Consider the following 25,000-nt stretch of genomic DNA (forward strand, 5'->3'; position numbering starts at 1 on the left):
ATTTAACCTCTTGAAACTAGGGGGCACTATTTTTATTTTTGGAAAAATAACGTTCCCAAAGTAAACGGCCTATTTCTCAGGACAAGATACTAGAATATGCATATAATTGACAGATTAGGATAGAAAACACTCTAAAGTTACCAAAACTGTCAAAATATTGTCTGTGAGTATAACAAAACTGATATTGCAGGCGAAAGCCTAAGAAAAATCCAATCAGGAAGTGCCTCATGTTTTGAAACCGTTGTGTTCCTATGCACCCCTTTGGGCCACTGAAAGGGATATCAAACAGATTCTACGTCTTCCCTACGGTGTCTACAGCATTTTGACGTAGTTTCAGGCCTTTATGTTGAAGAATGAGCGTAAACGACTACATTGCGTCAGTGGCCAGCTGAGGGCTCTCAGAGTGATTCTTGCATAAAAGACAGAGGTAGTAATTTTTCCTCTCGCTCCTACTGAAAAGCCAATTGTCCCGGTTGATATGTTATTGAATAGATATTTGAAAAACACCTTGAGGATTGATTATAAAAAATGTTTGCCATGTTTCTGTCGATATTATGGATATAATGTGTAATTTTTTCGGCGTTGTTGTGACCGCTATTTCCGGTGGATTTCTCAACATAACGAGACAAACAAACGGAGGTATTTTGGGTATAAAAATAATCTTTATGGAACAAAAGGAACATTTTCTGTCTAACTGGGAGTCTCGTCAGTGAAAACATCCGAAGATCATCAAAGGTAAACGGTTAATTTGATTGCTTTTCTGATTTCCGTGACCAAGCTTCCTGCTGTGTGAAAACCTTGTGAAGACTTACAGAAAACGTTTGACCTCTGTCATTGCCAACAAAGGGTATATATAACAAAGAAATGAGATAAACTTTTGTTATTGACCAAATAGTTATTTTCTACCATAATATGCAAATAAATTCATTAAAAATCCTACAATGTGATTTTCTGGATTTTCTTTTCTCATTTTGTCTGTCATAGTTGAAGTGTACCTATAAAGGAGGGAATTAATCAGAGAGGCAACAAAGAGACCAAAGATAACCCTGAAGGAGCTGCAAAGCTCCACAGCAGAGATTGGAGTGTCTGTCCATAGGACCACTTTAAGCCGTACACTCCACAGAGTTGGGCTTTAGGGAAGAGTGGCCAGAAATAAATAAGCATGTTTGGTGTTTGCCAAAAGGCATGTGGGAGACTCCCCAAACACATGGAAGAAGGTACTCTGGTCAGATGAGACCTAAATTGAGCTTTTTGTCTATAAAGTTAAATTCTATGTCTGGGGCAAACCCAACACCTCTTATCACCCCGAGTCACACTGTGGGGATGTTTTTCATCGGCAGGGAAACTGGTCAGAACTGAAGGAATGATGGACAGTGCTAAATACAGGGAAATTCTTGAGGGAAACCTGATTCAGTCTTCCAGAGATTTGAGACTGGGACAGAGGTTCACCTTCCAGCAGGACAATGGCCCAAAACATACTGCTAAAGCAACACTCAAGTGGTTTAAGAGGAAACCTTTAAATGTCTTGGAATGGCTTAGTCAAAGCCCAGACGTCCAACCAATTGAGAATCTGTGGTATGACTTAAAGATTGCTGTACACCAGCGGGACTCATCCAACATGAAGGAGCTGGAGCAGTTTTGCCTTGAAGAATGGGCAAAGATCCCAGTGGCTGGATGTGCCAAGCTTATAGAGACAAACCCCAATAGACTTGCGGCTGTAATTGCTGCAGAAGGTGCCTCTACAAAGTATTGACTTTGGGGGATGAATAGTTATACACGCTCAAGTGTTCTGTTTTTTTTCTTATTTGTTGTTTGTTTCACAATAAAAAATCTGTTGTATCTTCAAAGTGGTAGTCAGGTTGTGTAAATCAAATGATACAAACCCCAAAATCTATTTTAATTCCAGGTTGTAGGGCAACAAAATTGGAAAAATGCCAAGGGGGGTGAATACCTTCGCAAGCCACTGTAGTTAGTATAGATATTGAAGATAGATAGATTTAGCCTAGGCTTCCATCTCACGCCTTACCATCATCAATACACTGGTGTGTAAAGCAACTGAAACACATGAATGAAAGGTTGATGAAGACAGAAAGAGGAAGTCGAGTTATGTTGATAGATTTCCAGCATGGCTTTATGCTTTTGAAACACAGATTGGAAACATGGAATAAAAAAGGTTACCAGACGATAATAACACAAGTATTTATCATAAATTCCCAACTTTGTGGCAGCTCCATTGCAGCAGTAAATTGAATTGAGTATTTAACAGGGTTCTGGAGAATGTGTGTTACACATCCACTTGATGTTATGACAGAGTAGAACAGAGCAGTGTTGTAAGAAGGGCTTTATAAATACATTTGATTGAATGATTGATTGATTGATTGATTGATTGATTGATTGATTGATTGATTGAACCGAGGCACAAATAGTTAATTTAATTAACCAGGTCAGTTGACTGAGAACATATTCTCATTTACAGCAACGACCTGGGGAATAGTTACAGGGAAGAGGAGATGGATGAGACAATTTTAAGATGGGGATGATTAGGTTGTCATGATGGTATGAATGTCATATCGGGATTTAAAAAAAACACCAGTGTTAACACCCCAACAATAAGTGCCATGGGATCTTTACTGACCACAGAGAGTCAGGACACCCATTTAACATCCCATCTGAAAGACAGCACTTTACACAGGGCAATGTCCCCAATCACTGCCCTGGGGTATTTTTTTTAGACCAGAGGAAAGAGTGCCTCCTACTGGCCCTCCAATACCACTTCCAGCAGCATCTGGTCTCCCATCCAGGGACTGACCAGGACCAACCCTTCATCTTCAGAAGCAAGCCAGCAGTGGACACAGGGTGGTATGCAGGGTGGTATGCTGCTGGAAATTATTAGCTAAGAATGTGCCCAAATAGCACCCTATTCACTGAATAGTGTTGACCAGAGCAGGGGATTGAGCACAGGGGACATTTTGGACACAACCTAAGACAATATGAATCCTCTTCTCCTTCTGTTTGATCCTCCGTGCTGTCAATTGTGGAGAAGATACTTCTTCTTCTACCGCTTTCAAACAGACAACTTGAACATGAACATAGTAAAAAGAAGCTTCATCCCTGTGTGGAGTTTTAAACTTACAGTTTCCACTGGTAGACGGTGACAGGGGGGTTAGCGTCAGTGTTGCAGGTGAGGCTGACGTCCTGACGGTTCAGGTACCAGTTACCATCAAAACCCTCGATCTTCACCTCCGGTTCATCTGTCAGGGGGAGAGAGATGGTGTCAGCACAGTCTTGTCAGATATAGGGTATAGGCCATATAGGGTCGACCTGAATGTTACTGTGCTATTAGCCCACAGTATTTTGTCACAGTCCTTTTCCTAAATGGTTCAAGCGACTATGTAACCATGCCAAAACAGTTCAACTTTGTTAGGGTCAGCTCTGTTTGGCTCAGTACTGTGAAAAGTCCTTATGTCTTCCATTCACGCCATTCACTGTGACTGTCCCAGTACTCCACCCTCTAGAGATCACCACACCACCCTCTGGAGATCACCACTCCACCTTCTAGAGATCATCACACCACACCACCCTCTGGAGATCATCACTCCACCTTCTAGAGATCATCACACCACACCACCCTCTGGAGATCATCACAATACACCACCCTCTAGAGATCATCACACTACACCACCCTCTAGAGATCATCACACCACACCACCCTCTAGAGATCACCACTCCACCTTCTAGAGATCATCACACCACACCACCCTCTGGAGATCATCACAATACACCACCCTCTAGAGATCATCACACTACACCACCCTCTAGAGATCATCACACTACACCACCCTCTGGAGATCATCACAATACACCACCCTCTGGAGATCATCACACTACACCACCCTCTGGAGATCATCACACTACACCACCCTCTAGAGATCATCACACTACACCACCCTCTAGAGATCATCACACTACACCACCCTCTGGAGATCATCACACTACACCACCCTCTAGATATCATCACACTACACCACCCTCTAGAGATCATCACACTACACCACCCTCTGGAGATCATCACAATACACCACCCTCTAGAGATCATCACACTACACCACCCTCTGGAGATCATCACACTACACCACCCTCTAGATATCATCACACTACACCACCCTCTAGAGATCATCACACTACACCACCCTCTGGAGATCATCACAATACACCACCCTCTAGATATCATCACACTACACCACCCTCTAGAGATCATCACACTACACCACCCTCTGGAGATCATCACAATACACCACCCTCTAGAGATCATCACACTACACCACCCTCTGGAGATCATCACACTACACCACCCTCTAGATATCATCACACTACACCACCCTCTAGAGATCATCACACTACACCACCCTCTGGAGATCATCACAATACACCACCCTCTAGAGATCATCACACTACACCACCCTCTGGAGATCATCACACTACACCACCATCTGCAGATCATCACACTACACCACCCTCTGGAGATCATCACAATACACCACCCTCTAGAGATCATCACACTACACCACCCTCTAGAGATCATCACCTACACACCCTCTAGAGAGATCACCACACCACCCTCTAGAGATCATCACACTACACCACCCTCTAGAGATCATCACACTACACCACCCTCTGAAGATCACCACACCACCCTCTAGAGATCATCACACTACACCACCCTCTAGAGATCATCACACTACACCACCCTCTGAAGATCACCACACCACCCTCTAGAGATCATCACACTACACCACCCTCTGAAGATCACCACACCACCCTCTGGAGATCACCACACCACCCTCTAGAGATCATCACACCACCCTCTGAGATCATCACACCACCCTCTAGAGATCATCACCACCCTCTAGAGATCATCACACTACACCACCCTCTAGAGATCATCACACTACACCACCCTCTAGAGATCATCACACTACACCACCCTCTGGAGATCATCACAATACACCACCCTCTAGAGATCATCACACTACACCACCCTCTGGAGATCATCACACTACACCACCCTCTAGAGATCATCACACTACACCACCCTCTAGAGATCATCACACTACACCACCCTCTGAAGATCACCACACCACCCTCTGGAGATCACCACACCACCCTCTAGAGATCATCACACTACACCACCCTCTAGAGATCATCACACTACACCACCCCTGGAGATCATCACACTACACCACCCTCTGGAGATCATCACAATACACCACCCTCTAGAGATCATCACACTACACCACCCTCTGGAGATCATCACACTACACCACCCTCTAGAGATCATCACACTACATCACCCTCTAGAGATCATCACACTACACCACCCTCTGAAGATCACCACACCACCCTCTAGAGATCATCACACTACACCACCCTCTGAAGATCACCACACCACCCTCTGGAGATCACCACACCACCCTCTAGAGATCATCACACTACACCACCCTCTAGAGATCATCACACTACACCACCCTCTGGAGATCACCACACCACCCTCTAGAGATCATCACACTACACCACCCTCTGGAGATCACCACACCACCCTCTAGAGATCATCACACTACACCACCCTCTAGAGATCATCACACTACACCACCCTCTGGAGATCACCACACCACCCTCTAGAGATCATCACACTACACCACCCTCTAGAGATCATCACACCACACCACCCTCTGGAGATCACCACACCACCCTCTAGAGATCACCACACCACCCTCTAGAGATCACCACACCACCCTCTAGAGATCACCACACCACCCTCTGGAGATCACCACACCACCCTCTAGAGATCACCACACCACCCTCTGGAGATCACCACACCACCCTCTATAGATCACCACACCACCCTCTAGAGATCATCACACTACACCACCCTCTAGAGATCATCACACTACACCACCCTCTAGAGATCATCACACTACACCACCCTGTAGAGATCATCACATTACACCACCCTCTAGAGATCATCACACTACACCACCCTCTGGAGATCACCACACCACCCTCTAGAGATCATCACACTACACCACCCTCTAGAGATCATCACACTACACCACCCTCTAGAGATCATCACACCACCCTCTAGAGATCACCACACCACCCTCTAGAGATCACCACACCACCCTCTAGAGATCACCACACCACCCTCTAGAGATCACCACACCACCCTCTGGAGATCACCACACCACCCTCTAGAGATCACCACACCACCCTCTAGAGATCACCACACCACCCTCTAGAGATCACCACACCACCCTCTGGAGATCACCACACCACCCTCTAGAGATCATCACACTACACCACCCTCTAGAGATCATCACACTACACCACCCTCTGGAGATCACCACACCACCCTCTAGAGATCACCACACCACCCTCTAGAGATCACCACACCACCCTCTAGAGATCACCACACCACCCTCTAGAGATCACCACACCACCCTCTGGAGATCACCACACCACCCTCTAGAGATCACCACACCACCCTCTAGAGATCACCACACCACCCTCCGGAGATCACCACCCTCTAGAGATCACCACACCACCCTCTAGAGATCACCACCCTCTAGAGATCACCACACCACCCTCTAGAGATCACCACACCACCCTCTGGAGATCACCACACCACCCTCTGGAGATCACCACACCACCCTCTAGAGATCACCACCCTCTGGAGATCACCACACCACCCTCTAGAGATCACCACACCACCCTCTGGAGATCACCACACCACCCTCTAGAGATCACCACACCACCCTCTAGAGATCACCACACCACCCTCTGGAGATCACCACACCACCCTCTAGAGATCACCACACCACCCTCTGGAGATCACCACACCACCCTCTGGAGATCACCACACCACCCTCTAGAGATCACCACACCACCCTCTAGAGATCACCACACCACCCTCTGGAGATCACCACACCACCCTCTGGAGATCACCACACCACCCTCTAGAGATCACCACACCACCCTCTGGAGATCACCACACCACCCTCTGGAGATCACCACACCACCCTCCATTGTGTTATTTCCTACCAACCGTTTTCTCCTGGTTGTTTTTCTAGGTTTCCGTTTTTCCAATTTTATTTAGGTGTCACTCTCAAAATCACACTTTTTAATAGAAAAACAACAACATTGTAAGTTCTAAGTCCACAAAAATGCTTAAACCACATCCTGAGACCACTTTGAAAAATGTATATTTTTGGGTTGAAGCTGCACTTTAATGAACACCTAACAAGAGGCTGTTGTTTAGCAGTGTTTAAGTAATAGTAGAGTTTGCAAAACAAACACCCCCTGGATTTATGAAAATAATATATATATATTATATCAGCTACTTTGTAGTTAACATTTAACAGAGAAGGTTTTTGGGAAAGTCTTTCCATCTGTCAGAAGATGGTTTTTATTAGCATCATCGCTAACGGCTACACAAAATAAAGGAAAATGCCAGAAAACAATAATTTGGCTAAGTCGTGGATTGACTCATCATTACCACCTATATTACGTGGGACGTGCAAATTCACGAGCATCACGCTCTTTCTCCGTCCTCCTCGTTTGACTACAACCAACCACATAACACACAAATTGTACAGGGAGGAGGGACAGACTGCGTTTCCCTGTAATCGCTGGTTTTGTGACTGACAGGCACCTATCCTAAGAATAGATTGCTAGAATATGCATATTGTTCATTCTAGCGGGAAAGGGCTCGACGGACTAGTGGATTGCAACGTTTAAATAAAACGTTGCCTGGCTAATAGGATGTGGAAAAAGTAGCCAGCTGAGAATCAGTCGGTAGCCGGATGATTAGCCGACGGTCGGGCTAACGGAAAACACTGACTGTGTTATGACAGGACAACGATGAATGATGTTCTACATCACTATGCTAGTATACCACATGCAAACCAGAACAGAGCATTACAGAGCAGAACAGAGCAGGACAAAAGAGAACAGAATAGAACAGAACAGAGCAGAATAGAGCAGAATAGAGCAGAGTAGAATAGACAGAACAGAGTAGAATAGACAGGACAGAGTAGAATAGACAGAACAGAATAGAACAGAATAGAACAGACAGAACAGAGTAGAATAGAGCAGAGCAGAATAGACAGAACAGAACAGAACAGAGTAGAATAGACAGAACAGAGTAGAATAGAGCAGAGCAGAATAGACAGAACAGAGTAGAATAGACAGAACAGAGTAGAATAGAGCAGAGCAGAACAGACAGAACAGAGTAGAATAGACAGAACAGAGTAGAATAGAGCAGAGCAGAACAGACAGAACAGAGTAGAATAGACAGAACAGAGTAGAATAGACAGAACAGAGTAGAATAGACAGGACAGAGTAGAATAGACAGAACAGAGTAGAATAGACAGAACAGAGTAGAATAGACAGAACAGAGTAGAATAGACAGGACAGAGTAGAATAGACAGAACAGAGTAGAATAGACAGAGCATAGTAGAATAGACAGAACAGAGTAGAATAGAGCAGAGCAGAATAGACAGAACAGAGTAGAATAGACAGAACAGAACAGAGTAGAATAGACAGAACAGAGTAGAATAGACAGCACAGAGTAGAATAGACAGGACAGAGTAGAATAGACAGAACAGAGTAGAATAGACAGAGCATAGTAGAATAGACAGAACAGAGTAGAATAGACAGAGCAGAGTAGAATAAAGCAGAATAGACAGAACAGAGCAGAATAGACAGAACAGAGCAGAATAGACAGAACAGAGTAGAATAGAGCAGAATAGACAGAACAGAGCAGAATAGACAGAACAGAGTAGAATAGACAGAACAGAGCATAATAGAGCAGAATAGACAGAACAGAGTAGAATAGACAGAACAGAACAGAATAGAGCAGAATAGACAGAACAGAGTAGAATAGACAGAACAGAGCAGAATAAAGCAGAATAGACAGAACAGAGCAGAATAGACAGAACAGAGCAGAATAGACAGAACAGAGTAGAATAGAGCAGAATAGACAGAACAGAGCAGAATAGACAGAACAGAGTAGAATAGACAGAACAGAACAGAATAGAGCAGAATAGACAGAACAGAGCAGAATAGACAGAACAGAGCAGAATAGACAGAACAGAGTAGAATAAAGCAGAATAGACAGAACAGAGCAGAATAAAGCAGAATAGACAGAACAGAGCAGAATAGACAGAACAGAGCAGAATAGACAGAACAGAGTAGAATAGAGCAGAATAGACAGAACAGAGCAGAATAGACAGAACAGAGTAGAATAGACAGAACAGAGCAGAATAAAGCAGAATAGACAGAACAGAGCAGAATAGACAGAACAGAGCAGAATAGACAGAACAGAGTAGAATAGACAGAACAGAGCAGAATAGACAGAACAGAGCAGAATAAAGCAGAATAGACAGAACAGAGCAGAATAGACAGAACAGAGCAGAATAAAGCAGAATAGACAGAACAGAGTAGAATAGACAGAACAGAGCAGAATAGACAGAACAGAGCAGAATAAAGCAGAATAGACAGAACAGAGTAGAATAGACAGAACAGAGCAGAATAGACAGAACAGAGCAGAATAGACAGAACAGAGCAGAATAAAGCAGAATAGACAGAACAGAGCAGAATAGACAGAACAGAGCAGAATAGACAGAACAGAGCAGAATAAAGCAGAATAGACAGAACAGAGTAGAATAGACAGAACAGAGCAGAATAGACAGAACAGAGCAGAATAAAGCAGAATAGACAGAACAGAGTAGAATAGACAGAACAGAGCAGAATAGACAGAACAGAGCAGAATAAAGCAGAATAGACAGAACAGAGTAGAATAGACAGAACAGAGCAGAATAGACAGAACAGAGCAGAATAAAGCAGAATAGACAGAACAGAGCAGTGAATGGTACTAATATTAACTAATGCTATGCTTCCTAAATGACATGCTTTCTATTCGCTATTTAGTCCACTACTTTTGACTAGACCAGTTGTGCACCAAATAGGGAATAGGGTGCCGTTTCAGATGCCCCAGTAATTCAAGTGTGATCGGGGATTGCTACTGGAGAAGTAGTTTTATCTTCAAACTGAACTGTCTTTGACACGTTTTGGACTCTGATAGTCTTTCACGTTAAGCTTCTATTTACACTGTGTTTCTCTTAGTAAAGTGTGTTGATTTGTTGATGTGCTGTGAGTGACCTTGTGTAAAGTGTGTTGATGTGCTGTGAGTGACCTTGTGTAAAGTGTGTTGATGTGCTGTGAGTGACCTTGTGTAAAGTGTGTTGATGTGCTGTGAGTGACCTTGTGTAAAGTGTGTTGATGTGCTGTGAGTGACCTTGTGTAAAGTGTGTTGATGTGCTGTGATTTAAAATCAACTCTTCTTTGGGAAACAGGTATTCTAACCTCATTGGGAGTACATGGTTAAATATAGAGGTTTTCTAATCTCATTGGGACTACATGGCTATATATAGAGGTATTCTAACCTCGTTGGGACTACATGGTTATATATAGAGGTATTCTAACCCCATTGGGACTACATGGTTATATATAGAGGTATTCTAACCTCATTGGGACTACATGGTTAAATATAGAGGTATTCTAACCTCATTGGGACTACATGGTTAAATATAGAGGTATTCTAACCTCATTGGGACTACATGGTTATATATAGAGGTATTCTAACCTCATTGGGACTACATGGTTAAATATAGAGGTATTCTAACCTCATTGGGACTACATGGTTATATATAGAGGTATTCTAACCTCATTGGGACTACATGGTTATATATAGAGGTATTATAACCTCATTGGGACTACATGGTTATATATAGAGGTATTATAACCTCATTGGGACTACATGGTTATATATAGAGGTATTCTAACCTCATTGGGACTACATGGTTATATATAGAGGTATTCTAACCTCATTGGGACTACATGGTTATATATAGAGGTATTCTAACCTCATTGGGACTACATGGTTATATATAGAGGTATTCTAACCTCATTGGGACTACATGGTTATATATAGAGGTATTCTAACCTCAATGGGATGACATGTTCCAAAATATCCCTCTGGGACAAAAACTTTTTAATGAATTGAAAATTAAATGAAAATTAAATGAAAATAACGGCGATAACTCACACTGCACGTTGAGCACGACACTGTCGGTAATCCTCTCGTTGCGGTAGGTTACGATGCAGGTGAGTTTCTGTTTGTGTGTCTCTCTGCTCGGCACGACCACATAGTTACTGCGGACGGTCACCGTGCCGTTGCTGTTCTGCGTCTCCTGGAACGTGGCCTCACCCTTCAGCCTCGTGTCCCACTTGATCACGCTCTGAGGCTTCCCATTGGCCGAGAGGCATGTCGCCACAGTCATCTTACGCTTCTGGGGGCGGGCCACGATGGTAGGCGTGGTCAAGGTCATTCGGGTCAGAGGTCGCGCTGGAAGGAAGAGAGAGAATAAATGGATTATCAACATCTCAATGCCAATGCCTTTCATTAAAACATTATACATTTACCTGTGAAGTAAATGGTTTGTGTGTATTTTTCTTTCAAGATAATTCCCTTTTAAGTGTTTAAGGATTTCTACTTCACTTCAACATGCATCTTCAGATTGACTGATATCTCTCTATTTAATTATTTCTACTTCACTTCAACATGCATCTTCAGATTGACTGATACATTTATATTTTAAGTTAATGAATCTGAGGTGGAGGGAGGAAAGGTCTTGTGGTGATTTGAATCAAGAAATTAACCGGTTTCCCTCTGTCCCTGATGTGCTGAAAGGAACCGGTTTCCCTCTGTCCCTGATGTGCTGAAAGGAACCGGTTTCCCTCTGTCCCTGATGTGCTGAAAGGAACCGGTTTCCCTCTGTCCCTGATGTGACCGAAGGAACCGGTTTCCCTCTGTCCCTGATGTGACCGAAGGAACCGGTTTCCCTCTGTCCCTGATGTGCTGAAAGGCACCGGTTTCCCTCTGTCCCTGATGTGCCTGAAGGAACCGGTTTCCCTCTGTCCCTGATGTGCTGAAAGGAACCAGTTTCCCTCTGTCCCTGATGTGACCGAAGGAACCGGTTTCCCTCTGTCCCTGATGTGACCGAAGGAACCGGTTTCCCTCTGTCCCTGATGTGCTTAAAGGAACCGGTTTCCCTCTGTCCCTGATGTGACCGAAGGAACCGGTTTCCCTCTGTCCCTGATGTGCTGAAAGGAACCGGTTTCCCTCTGTCCCTGATGTGACCGAAGGAACCGGTTTCCCTCTGTCCCTGATGTGCTGAAAGGAACCGGTTTCCCTCTGTCCCTGATGTGCTGAAAGGAACCAGTTTCCCTCTGTCCCTGATGTGACCGAAGGAACCGGTTTCCCTCTGTCCCTGATGTGCTGAAAGGAACCGGTTTCCCTCTGTCCCTGATGTGACCGAAGGAACCGGTTTCCCTCTGTCCCTGATGTGCTGAAAGGAACTGGTTTCCCTCTGTCCCTGATGTGCTGAAAGGAACCGGTTTCCCTCTGTCCCTGATGTGCTGAAAGGAACCGGTTTCCCTCTGTCCCTGATGTGCTGAAAGGAACCGGTTTCCCTCTGTCCCTGATGTGCTGAAAGGAACCGGTTTCCCTCTGTCCCTGATGTGCTGAAAGGAACCGGTTTCCCTCTGTCCCTGATGTGACCGAAGGAACCGGTTTCCCTCTGTCCCTGATGTGACCGAAGGAACCGGTTTCCCTCTGTCCCTGATGTGACCGAAGGAACCGGTTTCCCTCTGTCCCTGATGTGCTTAAAGGAACCGGTTTCCCTCTGTCCCTGATGTGACCGAAGGAACCGGTTTCCCTCTGTCCCTGATGTGACCGAAGGAACCGGTTTCCCTCTGTCCCTGATGTGCTGAAAGGAACCGGTTTCCCTCTGTCCCTGATGTGCTGAAAGGAACCGGTTTCCCTCTGTCCCTGATGTGCTGAAAGGAACCGGTTTCCCTCTGTCCCTGATGTGCTCAAAGTCAAACCCAGTTATCAGGAATCTTCAACAGATGCAGAAGTCTCTTGCATTTCCAAAGGAACAAAGCGTTTCAATTGAAATCTTTTGAGGGCTGCCAATTAGCAATTTACTGTTGTTACATCAAAAAGGAGTTTCAGGTAAACAAGAGAGAATGTTCAATCAAACTGCAGGTCTAGATCAGATATGAATAGATAGTTATGATATGAATAGCAGTGTTGTGCAGAGCTGCAGATAGCTATGATATGAAGGGGCCTCTTTGAACACTGTCAGTCGGTTATTGTCACGTAGGTTTCCTGGCATTCACTGACTGTCAGCTGACAAAACACACAGCACACACACTCTCCTCAGGCACCCAACACAACCCAAGAGGGCCCTGTGGTCCCTTGTCAAAAGTAGTGCACTATATTATACTATATATAGGGAATATGTTTCCATTTTGTAAACAGACAAGATGGGAGCTTGGAGATGACAAGGCTGATGGAGCTACAGGGACTGTAGAGTCTCTATCTCTCTCTCGCTGTAGTCTCTCTCTCGCTGTAGTCTCTCTCTCTGTAGTCTCTCTCCCTCTATCTCTCTCTCTCTCTCTCTGTAGAGTCTCTCTCTCTCTCTCTGTAGTCTCTATCCCTCTAGTCTCTCTCTCTGTAGTCTCTCTCTCTCTCTGTCTGTAGTCTCTCTCTCTCTGTAGTCTCTCTCTCTGTAGTCTCTCTCTCTCTCTCTCTCTGTAGTCTCTCTCTCTGTAGAGTCTCTCTCTCTCTCTCTCTCTCTGTAGTCTCTCTCTCTCTCTCTCTGTAGTCTCTCTCTCTCTCTCTCTCTCTCTGTAGTCTCTATCCCTCTGTAGTCTCTCTCTGTAGTCTCTCTCTGTAGTCTCTCTCTGTCTGTAGTCTCTCTCTCTCTCTCTCTCTCTCTCTCTCTCTCTCTCTCTCTCTCTCTCTCTCTCTCTCTGCAGAGTCTCTCTCGCTGTAGAGTCTGTCACTCTCTCTCACTGCTTCTCACTCTGTCCCAAACAATGGGATAACTCCATAGTCAGAAAATCATCCGGGGCAGAAACATGCATACTAAATGGGTTTATTGATTTCTCTTTCAGCTGCTTGTATATTTATTTATTTCTACATTCTCCGGTTGCATGAAAGCAATATGTCTGTGTGCTTTTTGACTGAGTGTTCCTTCTGGGGTAATCTATATGAATAGAATATATCACATCTCCAACACCTTCACAGAAACACAGGCTGGCTGAGTGGCCTGACATGTTTCCCAAGGTTAGAGCCCTGAGTGACCTTATGAATGCACACAACACCATCCACAGTGGAAGGGTCATTCTTTTATCAGTAATGTGCTTCCTTACCATCTCTCTTTTCAAATTACAGCCATTATCTCACATTACTGTAACATTTACTTATGACTAGAATGTCCAGTCATACTGTGTTGTGACTAGCAAGTACTTACCAAACACAGTGAGGTTTATATTGTGTTAACTAGTCCTTACCAAACACTTAGAGGTTTATATTGTGTTAACTAGTCCTTACCAAACACAGTGAGGTTTATATTGTGTTAACTAGTCCTTACCAAACACAATGAGGTTTATATTGTGTTAACTAGTCCTTACCAAACACAATGAGGTTTCTATTGTGTTAACTAGTCCTTACCAAAGACAATGAGGTTTATATTGTGTTAACTAGTCCTTACCAAAGACAATGAGGTTTATATTGTGTTAACTAGTCCTTACCAAATACAATGAGGTTTATATTGTGTTAACTAGTCCTTACCAAAGACAATGAGGTTTATATTGTGTTAACTAGTCCTTACCAAAGACAATGAGGTTTATATTGTGTTAACTAGTCCTTACCAAATACAATGAGGTTTATATTGTGTTAACTAGTCATTCCGTACCAAAGACAATGAGGTTTATATTGTGTTAACTAGTCCTTACCAAATACAATGAGGTTTATATTGTGTTAACTAGTCATTCCTTACCAAATATGGTGAGGTTTATGTTGTGTTAACTAGTCCTTACCAAAGACAATGAGGTTTATATTGTGTTTACTAGTCCTTACCAAATACAATGAGGTTTATATTGTGTTTACTAGTCATTCCTTACCAAAGACAATGAGGTTTATATTATGTTAACTAGTCCTTACCAAATACAATGAGGTTTATATTGTGTTTACTAGTCATTCCTTACCAAAGACAATGAGGTTTATATTGTGTTAACTAGTCCTTACCAAACACAGTGAGGTTTATATTGTGTTAACTAGTCCTTACCAAACACTTTGAGGTTTATATTGTGTTATCTAGTCCTTACCAAACACGGTGAGGTTTATATTGTGTTAACTAGTCCTTACCAAACAAAGTGAGGTTTCTATTGTGTTAACTAGTCCTTACCAAACACGGTGAGGTTTATATTGTGTTAACTAGTCCTTACCAAACAAAGTGAGGTTTATATTGTGTTAACTAGTCCTTACCAAACACAGTGAGGTTTATATTTTGTTATCTAGTCCTTACCAAACACAATGAGGTTTATATCATTTAACTAGTCCTTACCAAACACGGTGAGGTTTATATTGTGTTAACTAGTCCTTACCAAACACGGTGAGGTGTATATTGTGTTAACTAGTCCTTACCAAACACAGTGAGGTTTATATCATTTTAACTAGTCCTTACCAAACACAGTGAGGTTTATATCATTTTAACTAGTCCTTACCAAACACGGTGAGGTTTATATTGGGTTAACTAGTCCTTACCAAACACGGTGAGGTTTATATTGTGTTAACTAGTCCTTACCAAACACGGTGAGGTTTATATTGGGTTAACTAGTCCTTACCAAACACGGTGAGGTTTATATTGTGTTAACTAGTCCTTACCAAACACGGTGAGGTTTATATAATTTTAACTAGTCCTTACCAAACACGGTGAGGTTTATATCATTTTAACTAGTCCTTACCAAAGACAATGAGGTTTATATTGTGTTAACTAGTCCTTACCAAATACAATGAGGTTTATATTGTGTTAACTAGTCATTCCTTACCAAATATGGTGAGGTTTATGTTGTGTTAACTAGTCCTTACCAAAGACAATGAGGTTTATATTGTGTTAACTAGTCATTACCAAAGACAATGAGGTTTATATTGTGTTAACTATTCCTTACCAAATACAATGAGGTTTATATTGTGTTAACTAGTCCTTACCAAACACAGTGAGGTTTATATTGTGTTAACTAGTCCTTACCAAACACTTTGAGGTTTATATTGTGTTAACTAGTCCTTACCAAACACTTTGAGGTTTATATTGTGTTATCTAGTCCTTACCAAACACGGTGAGGTTTATATTGTGTTAACTAGTCCTTACCAAACATGGTGAGGTTTATATTGTGTTATCTAGTCCTTACCAAACACAATGAGGTTTATATAATTTAACTAGTCCTTACCAAACACGGTGAGGTTTATATTGTGTTAACTAGTCCTTACCAAACACGGTGAGGTGTATATTGTGTTAACTAGTCCTTACCAAACACAGTGAGGTTTATATCATTTTAACTAGTCCTTACCAAACACGGTGAGGTTTATATCATTTTAACTAGTCCTTACCAAACACGGTGAGGTTTATATTGGGTTAACTAGTCCTTACCAAACACGGTGAGGTTTATATTGTGTTAACTAGTCCTTACCAAACACGGTGAGGTTTATATTGGGTTAACTAGTCCTTACCAAACACGGTGAGGTTTATATTGTGTTAACTAGTCCTTACCAAACACGGTGAGGTTTATATCATTTTAACTAGTCCTTACCAAACACGGTGAGGTTTATATCATTTTAACTAGTCCTTACCAAACACGGTGAGGTTTATATTGTGTTAACTAGTCCTTACCAAACACGGTGAGGTTTATATTGTGTTAACTAGTCCTTACCAAACACGGTGAGGTTTATATCATTTTAACTAGTCCTTACCAAACACGGTGAGGTTTATATTGTGTTAACTAGTCCTTACCAAACACGGTGAGGTTTATATTGTGTTAACTAGTCCTTACCAAACACGGTGAGGTTGACCATGTTCTCTCGGTTCCCAGCAGGGAAGGTGGTGTACTCGCAGATGTATGCGGCCTCATCAGACAGCCTCAGGTTGGAGAACATGATGGTGGTGTCCTCCAGAGACGGGGTACGGTGGCGGACCGCTGCCTGCTTGAAGGTCACCCTCTCCTTGAAGGGCGGGAGCACGGACACCCCCAGCGACGGGTTGGCGATGGCCACGTTCTGTTTGGTGCCGTTCAGGAACTTCTGCCACGTCACCTGAGAGATCTTGACTGGAGGGTTGGAATTAACGAAGATACAACGCAGCTCCACCTGGGAGCCCACGAAGCCTGACTTAATGGAGTCCATCTGGACACTCTGTCCATCTCCACCTGAGAGGGGGAGGGGAGGGGGAGGGTAGGGGGAGGAGAAGAGAGAGGGTGAGAAACAAAAATATAGATATAATTACAATCTACAGGGAAGCTGGGCCCAAGCAAAGCATTGCAAGTCAATATGAGGTACATGCACAACAAGTCAACAAGTCAATTACAGCCTACTAGGCAATGAATACAGGCACCATCCATCCATCCAACACACACACAAAACACACACACACACAATTACACTGAAGTCAGTAGAATACCAGGCAGGTAGCAAGCATGTAGAGAACCTGGGACACTGAAGTCAGTAGCATGTAGAGAACCTGGGACACTGAAGTCAGTAGCATGTAGAGAACCTGGGACACTGAAGTCAGTAAAATGTAGAGAACCTGGGACACTGAAGTCAGTAGCATGTAGAGAACCTGGGACACTGAAGTCAGTAGCATGTAGAGAACCTGGGACACTGAAGTCAGTAAAATGTAGAGAACCTGGGACACTGAAGTCAGTAGCATGTAGAGAACCTGGGACACTGAAGTCAGTGGAATGTAGAGAACCTGGGACACTGAAGTCAGTAGCATGTAGAGAACCTGGGACACTGAAGTCAGTAGCATGTAGAGAACCTGGGACACTGAAGTCAGTAGCATGTAGAGAACCTGGGACACTGAAGTCAGTAGAATGTAGAGAACCTGGGACACTGAAGTCAGTAGCATGTAGAGAACCTGGGACACTGAAGTCAGTAGAATGTAGAGAACCTGGGACACTGAAGTCAGTAGCATGTAGAGAACCTGGGACACTGAAGTCAGTAGAATGTAGAGAACCTGGGACACTGAAGTCAGTAGAATGTAGAGAACCTGGGACACTGAAGTCAGTAGAATGTAGAGAACCTGGGACACTGAAGTCAGTAGAATGTAGAGAACCTGGGACACTGAAGTCAGTAGAATGTAGAGAACCTGGGACACTGAAGTCAGTAGAATGTAGAGAACCTGGGACACTGAAGTCAGTAGAATGTAGAGAACCTGGGACACTGAAGTCAGTAGCATGTAGAGAACCTGGGACACTGAAGTCAGTAGCATGTAGAGAACCTGGGACACTGAAGTCAGTAGAATGTAGAGAACCTGGGACACTGAAGTCAGTAGCATGTAGAGAACCTGGGACACTGAAGTCAGTAGAATGTAGAGAACCTGGGACACTGAAGTCAGTAGAATGTAGAGAACCTGGGACACTGAAGTCAGTAGAATGTAGAGAACCTGGGACACTGAAGTCAGTAGAATGTAGAGAACCTGGGACACTGAAGTCAGTAGAATGTAGAGAACCTGGGACACTGAAGTCAGTAGCATGTAGAGAACCTGGGACACTGAAGTCAGTAGAATGTAGAGAACCTGGGACACTGAAGTCAGTAGAATGTAGAGAACCTGGGACACTGAAGTCAGTAGAATGTAGAGAACCTGGGACACTGAAGTCAGTAGAATGTAGAGAACCTGGGACACTGAAGTCAGTAGAATGTAGAGAACCTGGGACACTGAAGTCAGTAGCATGTAGAGAACCTGGGACACTGAAGTCAGTAGAATGTAGAGAACCTGGGACACTGAAGTCAGTAGAATGTAGAGAACCTGGGACACTGAATACCAGGCAGGTAGCAGGCATTGGGTATTGATTTTTCTTTTTTTACAATTTAACAATGATCAGAAAAATCTGACACAGATAATGCCCCGTTCTTCCTTCCACCTACACAAAACAGCAGGCTACATAGAAGCACATCATACAAAACCCTTTCCTCCCTAACACATGAACACCCCCTCTCTCCCCTCTACCGGTATTAGCATCAAAGATTAACAACAACAAAAACTAAACAGAATGACCTTCACATCCAAAACAACTGGAAGTCAGGTAGAGTAAGTCCTCTTTATGGAGAAGTGTTTTTGATGAGATGGGAGGAGGGGGGGGGGGGCACCATTGCATCAGTAATGAAGGAAAATAAAGGTCAGGGAGAATGAGAAGGGAGTAGTGAGTAGGGAGAAGGGAGTAGGGAGAAGGGAGTAGTGAGTACGGAGAAGGGAGTAGGGAGAAGGGAGTAGGGAGAAGGGAGTAGGGAGTAGTGAGTAGTGAGTAGGGAGTAGGGAGTAGTGAGTAGGGAGAAGGGAGTAGGGAGAAGGGAGTAGTGAGTAGTGAGTAGTGAGTAGGGAGTAGTGAGTAGTGAGTAGGGAGAAGGGAGTAGGGAGAAGGAGAAGTGAGTAGTGAGTAGTGAGTAGGGAGAAGGGAGTAGGGAGTAGTGAGTAGGGAGAAGGGAGTAGGGAGAAGGGAGTAGTGAGTAGGGAGAAGGGAGTAGGGAGAAGGGAGTAGTGAGTAGGGAGTAGGGAGAAGGGAGAAGGGAGAAGGGAGTAGTGAGTAGGGAGTAGGGAGAAGGGAGTAGGGAGTAGGGTGAAGGGTGTAGGGTGAAGGGAGTAGTGAGTAGGGAGAAGGGAGTAGGGAGAAGGGAGTAGTGAGTAGGGAGAAGGGAGTAGGGAGTAGGGTGTAGGGAGAAGGGAGTAGGGAGTAGGGAGTAGGGAGAAGGGAGAAGGGAGTAGGGAGTAGGGAGTAGTGAGTAGGGAGAAGGGAGAAGGGAGTAGGGAGAAGGGAGTAGGGAGAAGTGAGTAGGGAGTAGGGAGAAGGGAGTAGGGAGTAGGGTGAAGGGTGTAGGGTGAAGGGAGTAGTGAGTAGGGAGAAGGGAGTAGGGAGAAGGGAGTAGTGAGTAGGGAGAAGGGAGTAGGGAGTAGGGTGTAGGGAGTAGGGAGAAGGGAGTAGGGAGTAGGGAGTAGGGAGAAGGGAGTAGGGAGAAGGGAGAAGGAAGAAGGGAGTAGGGAGAAGGGAGAAGGGAGTAGGGTGAAGGGAGTAGGGTGAAGGGAGTAGGGAGAAGGGAGAAGGGACTAGGGAGTAGGGAGAAGGGAGTAGGGAGTAGGGAGAAGGGAGTAGGGAGAAGGGAGTAGGGTGAAGGGAGTAGGGAGTAGGGAGAAGGGAGTAGGGAGAAGGGAGTAGGGAGAAGGGAGTAGGGAGAAGGGAGTAAGGAGTAGGGACTAGGGAGTAGGAGCCAAATCCTAGACTTTGTCACCCCCCTCTCCTCTCTTTACCCTCTCCTCTCTTTACCCTCTCATCTCTTTACCCTCTCCCCTCTTTACCCTCTCCTCTCTTCACCCCCTCCTCTCTTTACCCTCTCATCTCTTTACCCTCTCCTCTCTTTACCCTCTCCTCTCTTCACCCCCTCCTCTCTTTACCCTCTCCCCTCTTTACCCTCTCCTCTCTTTACCCTCTCCCCTCTTTACCCTCTCATCTCTTTACCCTCCTCTCTTCACCCTCTCCTCTGTTTACCCTCTCCTCTCTTCACCTCCTCTCTTCACACTCTCCTCTGTTCACCCTCTCCTCTCTTTACCCTCTCCTCTCTTTACCCTCTCATCTCTTCACCCTCTCCTCTCTTCACACTCTACTCTCCTCAACCCTCCTCTCTTCACACTCTCCTCTCCTCAACCCTCCTCTCTTTACCCTCTCCTCTCTTTACCCTCTCATCTCTGCACCCTCTCCTCTCTTCACACTCTACTCTCCTCAACCCTCCTCTCTTCACACTCTCCTCTCCTCAACCCTCCTCTCTTTACCCTCTCCTCTCTTTACCCTCTCATCTCTTCACCCTCTCCTCTCTTCACACTCTCCTCTCCTCAACCCTCCTCTCCTCAACCCTCCTCTCTTCACACTCTCCTCTCCTCAACCCTACTCTCCTCAACCCTCCTCTCTTCACACTCTACTCTCCTCAACCCTCCTCTCTTCACACTCTCCTCTCCTCAACCCTCCTCTCTTTACCCTCTCCTCTCTTTACCCTCTCATCTCTTTACCCTCACATCTCTTTACCCTCTCCTCTCTTCATCTCCTCTCTTCACCCTCTCCTCTCTTCACCCTCTCCTCTCTTCACCCTCTCCTCTCTTCACCTCCTCTCTTCACCCTCTCCTCTCTTCACCCTCTCCTCTCTTCACCTCCTCTCTTCACCCTCTCCTCTCTTCACACTCTACTCTCCTCAACCCTCCTTTCTTCACACTCTCCTCTCCTCAACACTCCTCTCTTCACCCTCTCCTCTGTTTACCCTCTCCTCTCCTCAACCCTCCTCTCTTCACACTCTCCTCTCCTCAACCCTCCTCTCCTCAACCCTCCTCTCTTCACCCTCTCCTCTGTTCACCCTCTCCTCTCTTCACCTCCTCTCTTCACCCTCTCCTCTCTTCACACTCTCCTCTCTTCACCTCCTCTCTTCACCCTCTCCCCTCTTCACACTCTCCTCTCCTCTCTTCACCCCCTCCTCTCTTCACCCTCTCCTCTCCTCTCTTCACCCTCTCTTCTTCTCTTATATATTGTTCTCTGCTCCCCCCATCCCTTCCACCCATCCACCCCCCATCAAGCCTGTTCTGACTTTAATGAGTTTCAGTCATACATAGTTCAATGGCTGCCAGGAGCCTCTAGTTCTGTGAAGAGAGCACTCTACTACACAACATGAGTGTTCAAATTAGCCACATTAAAAAGCATGCAATTAGTAAGTGGAAAGGGCCATCTCCTCTTTTCTCTCCCCTCCTTCATGGCTGCCTGTGAGCGGTTCATTAGGAAATTAGAGCCTCTCTGGCTGGTGTTGTTTTAACCTATCAGGATGGCCCTGGGCCTCTCACCGAGCCGGGTGGCCATCGCCTCTTTTCTCCCCCCTCCTTCATGGCTGGTATGGTTTTAACCTATCAGGATGGCTCTGGGCCTCTCACCGAGCCGGGTGGCCATCTCTTTCTCTCTCTCCCTCTCGTGCTCTCTCTCGCTCTCTCTCTGTAGTGTGAATGTGGTCTCTGGCTGAAGGATCAGACTGTGTATTCACTACTCAGTGTCTCAAAAAGCTCTCTCAGATCCTCTACTCCTGGATCTATCCTCCCCTCTTGACTCCTCCTGGATCTATCCTCTCCTCTGGCTCCTCCTGGATCTATCCTCTCTTCCTGGCTCCTCCTGGATCTATCCTCTCCTCCTGACTCCTCCTGGATCTATACACCCCTCTGGCTCCTCCTGACTCCACTTGGATCTAACCTCCCCTCCTGGCTCCTCCTGGATCTATCCCTGACTCCCCTGGATCTATCTGGCTCCTCCTGACTCCACTTGGATCTAACCCCTCCTGGCTCCTCCTGGATCTATCCTCTCCCCCTGACTCCTCCTGGATCTATACACCCCTCTGGCTCCTCCTGACTCCACTTGGATCTAACCTCCCCTCCTGGCTCCTCCTGGATCTATCCTCTCCCCTGACTCCTCCTGGATCTATCCTCTCCTCCTGACTCCTCCTGGATCTATCCTCTCCTCCTGACTCCTCTTGGATCTATCCTCTCCTCCTGGATCTATCCTCTCCTCCTGACTCCTCCTGGATATATCATCTCCTCCAGGCTCCTCCTGGATCTATCCTCTCCTCCTGGCTCCTCCTGGATCTATCCTCTCCTCCTGAATCTATCCACTCATCCTGGCTCCTCCTGAATCTATCCTCTCCTCCTGGATATATCCTCTCCTCCTGGATCTATCCTCTCCCCCTGACTCCTCCTGGATCTATCATCTCCTCCAGGCTCCTCCTGGATCTATCCTCTCCTCCTGACTCCTCCTGCATCTATCCTCTCCTCCTGCATCTATCCTCTCCTCCTGGCTCCTCCTGGATATATCCTCTCCTCCTTGCTCCTCCTGGATCTATCCTCTCCTCCTGACTCCTCCTGCATCTATCCTCTCCTCCTGCATCTATCCTCTCCTCCTGGCTCCTCCTGGATATATCCTCTCCTCCTTGCTCCTCCTGGATCTATCCTATCCTCCTGACTCCTCCTGGATCTATCCTCTCCTCCTGACTCCTCCTGGATCTATCCTCTCCTCCTGACTCCACCTGGATCTATCCACTCCTCCTGGCTCCTCCTGGATCTATCCTCTCCTCCTGGATATATCCTCTCCTCCTGGATCTATCCTCTCCTCCTGACTCCTCCTGGATCTATCATCTCCTCCAGGCTCCTCCTGGATCTATCCTCTCCTCCTGACTCCTCCTGGATCTATCCTCTCCTCCTGCATCCTCCTGGATCTATCCTGACTCCTCCTGGATCTATCCTCTCCTCATGGCTCATCCTGGCTCCTCCTGGATCTATCCTCTCCTCCTGACTCCTCCTGGATCTATCATCTCCTCCTGGATATATCCTCTCCTCCTGGATCTATCCTCTCATCCTTGCTCCTCCTGGATCTATCCTCTCCTCCTGGATCTATCCTCTCCTCCTGACTCCTCCTGGATCTATCCTCTCCTCCTGGCTCCTCCTGGATCTATCCTCTCCTCCTGACTCCTCCTGGATCTATCCTCTCCTCCTGGCTCCTCCTGGATCTATCCTCTCCTCCTGACTCCACCTGGATCTATCCTCTACTCCTGGATCTATCCTCTCCTCCTGACTCCACCTGGATCTATCCTCTACTCCTGGATCTATCCTCTCCTCCTGACTCCTCCTGGATCTATCCTCTCCTCCTGACTCCACCTGGATCTATCCTCTCCTCCTGGTTCTATCCTCTACTCCTGGATCTATCCTCTACTCCTGGATCTATCCTCTCCTCCTGACTCCTCCTGGATCTATCCTCTCCTCCTTGCTCCTCCTGGATCTATCCTCTCCTCCTGACTCCTCCTGGATCTATCCTCTACTCCTGGATCTATCCTCTCCTCCTGGATCCATCCTCTCCTCCTGGCTCCTCCTGACTCCTCCTGAATCTATGTGTGTGTGTGTGTGTGTGTTTTATTATATTTACAACCCACCAGAACTGTATTAATACCCAGCAGTGAGGAGTGAACCCGCAGGAAGAAAAAAAATAAAGAATTTCCACTTGTTAATAAAATCAGACTCATACAACTGCAGTACTCAGGGTGAAACAGGCACACTCACCCAGCTGGATGGCAGAGTGAGAGGGAGAGAGAGAGAGAGAGAGAGAGAGGGAGGAAGAGGAGGAGAGAGGTGATGCTGGAGAGAGAGAGGGAGGAAGAGGAGGAGAGAGGGAGGAAGAAGGAGAGAGAGAGGGAGAGGGAGAGAGAGAGAGGGAGGAAGAGGAGGAGAGAGGTGATGCTGGAGAGAGGGAGGAAGAGGAGGAGAGAGGGAGGAAGAAGGAGAGAGAGGGGGAGAGGGAGAGAGAGAGAGGGAGGAAGAGGAGGAGAGAGGTGATGCTGGAGAGAGAGAGGGAGGAAGAGGAGGAGAGAGGGAGGAAGAAGGAGAGAGAGAGGGAGAGAGAGAGAGAGAGGGAGGAAGAGGAGGAGAGAGGTGATGCTGGAGAGAGAGAGGGAGGAAGAGGAGGAGAGAGGGAGGAAGAAGGAGAGATAGAGGGAGAGGGAGAGAGAGGAAGAGGGGGAGAGAAGTGATGCTGGAGAGAGAGGAACGAGAGCATATGTGTGTATGTGTGTCCTGATGGTGACTAAACTCAGCTCCAACAGCCTTGAAGTTGAAGGACACAGCAGTCACAAAACAGAGAGACAGTCAAGCGCTTGGTTCAGACCTGAGATTCGTGGCCTTGAGCATTCAACAATATAGATTTAAGGAAAGAAAAACACCTTTAAGATTGCAGAACAGAATTGCAGCATAGCGCTCTTAAA

The 25,000-nt window shown here is 45.7% G+C and overlaps 1 protein-coding gene across 4 annotated transcripts in view; it reads right to left on the minus strand.

Moving 5' to 3' along the window:
• Nucleotides 1-25,000, minus strand: part of LOC124005882 (nectin-1-like) — a 579,711-nt gene that overhangs the window by 338,556 nt on the left and 216,155 nt on the right. For all 4 annotated transcript variants that reach the window (XM_046315515.1, XM_046315519.1, XM_046315518.1 and 1 more), the window contains exons 2-4: nucleotides 17,020-17,391; nucleotides 11,165-11,464; nucleotides 3,134-3,251 (exon numbers count right to left, since the gene is read on the minus strand). In XM_046315515.1, the coding sequence (XP_046171471.1) occupies nucleotides 3,134-3,251; nucleotides 11,165-11,464; nucleotides 17,020-17,391 (790 nt within the window). The remainder of the gene's footprint in view (nucleotides 1-3,133; nucleotides 3,252-11,164; nucleotides 11,465-17,019; nucleotides 17,392-25,000) is intronic.

The sequence above is a fragment of the Oncorhynchus gorbuscha genome, linkage group LG19 (genome assembly GCF_021184085.1).
Source record: "Oncorhynchus gorbuscha isolate QuinsamMale2020 ecotype Even-year linkage group LG19, OgorEven_v1.0, whole genome shotgun sequence".
Classification (NCBI taxonomy): domain Eukaryota; kingdom Metazoa; phylum Chordata; class Actinopteri; order Salmoniformes; family Salmonidae; genus Oncorhynchus; species Oncorhynchus gorbuscha.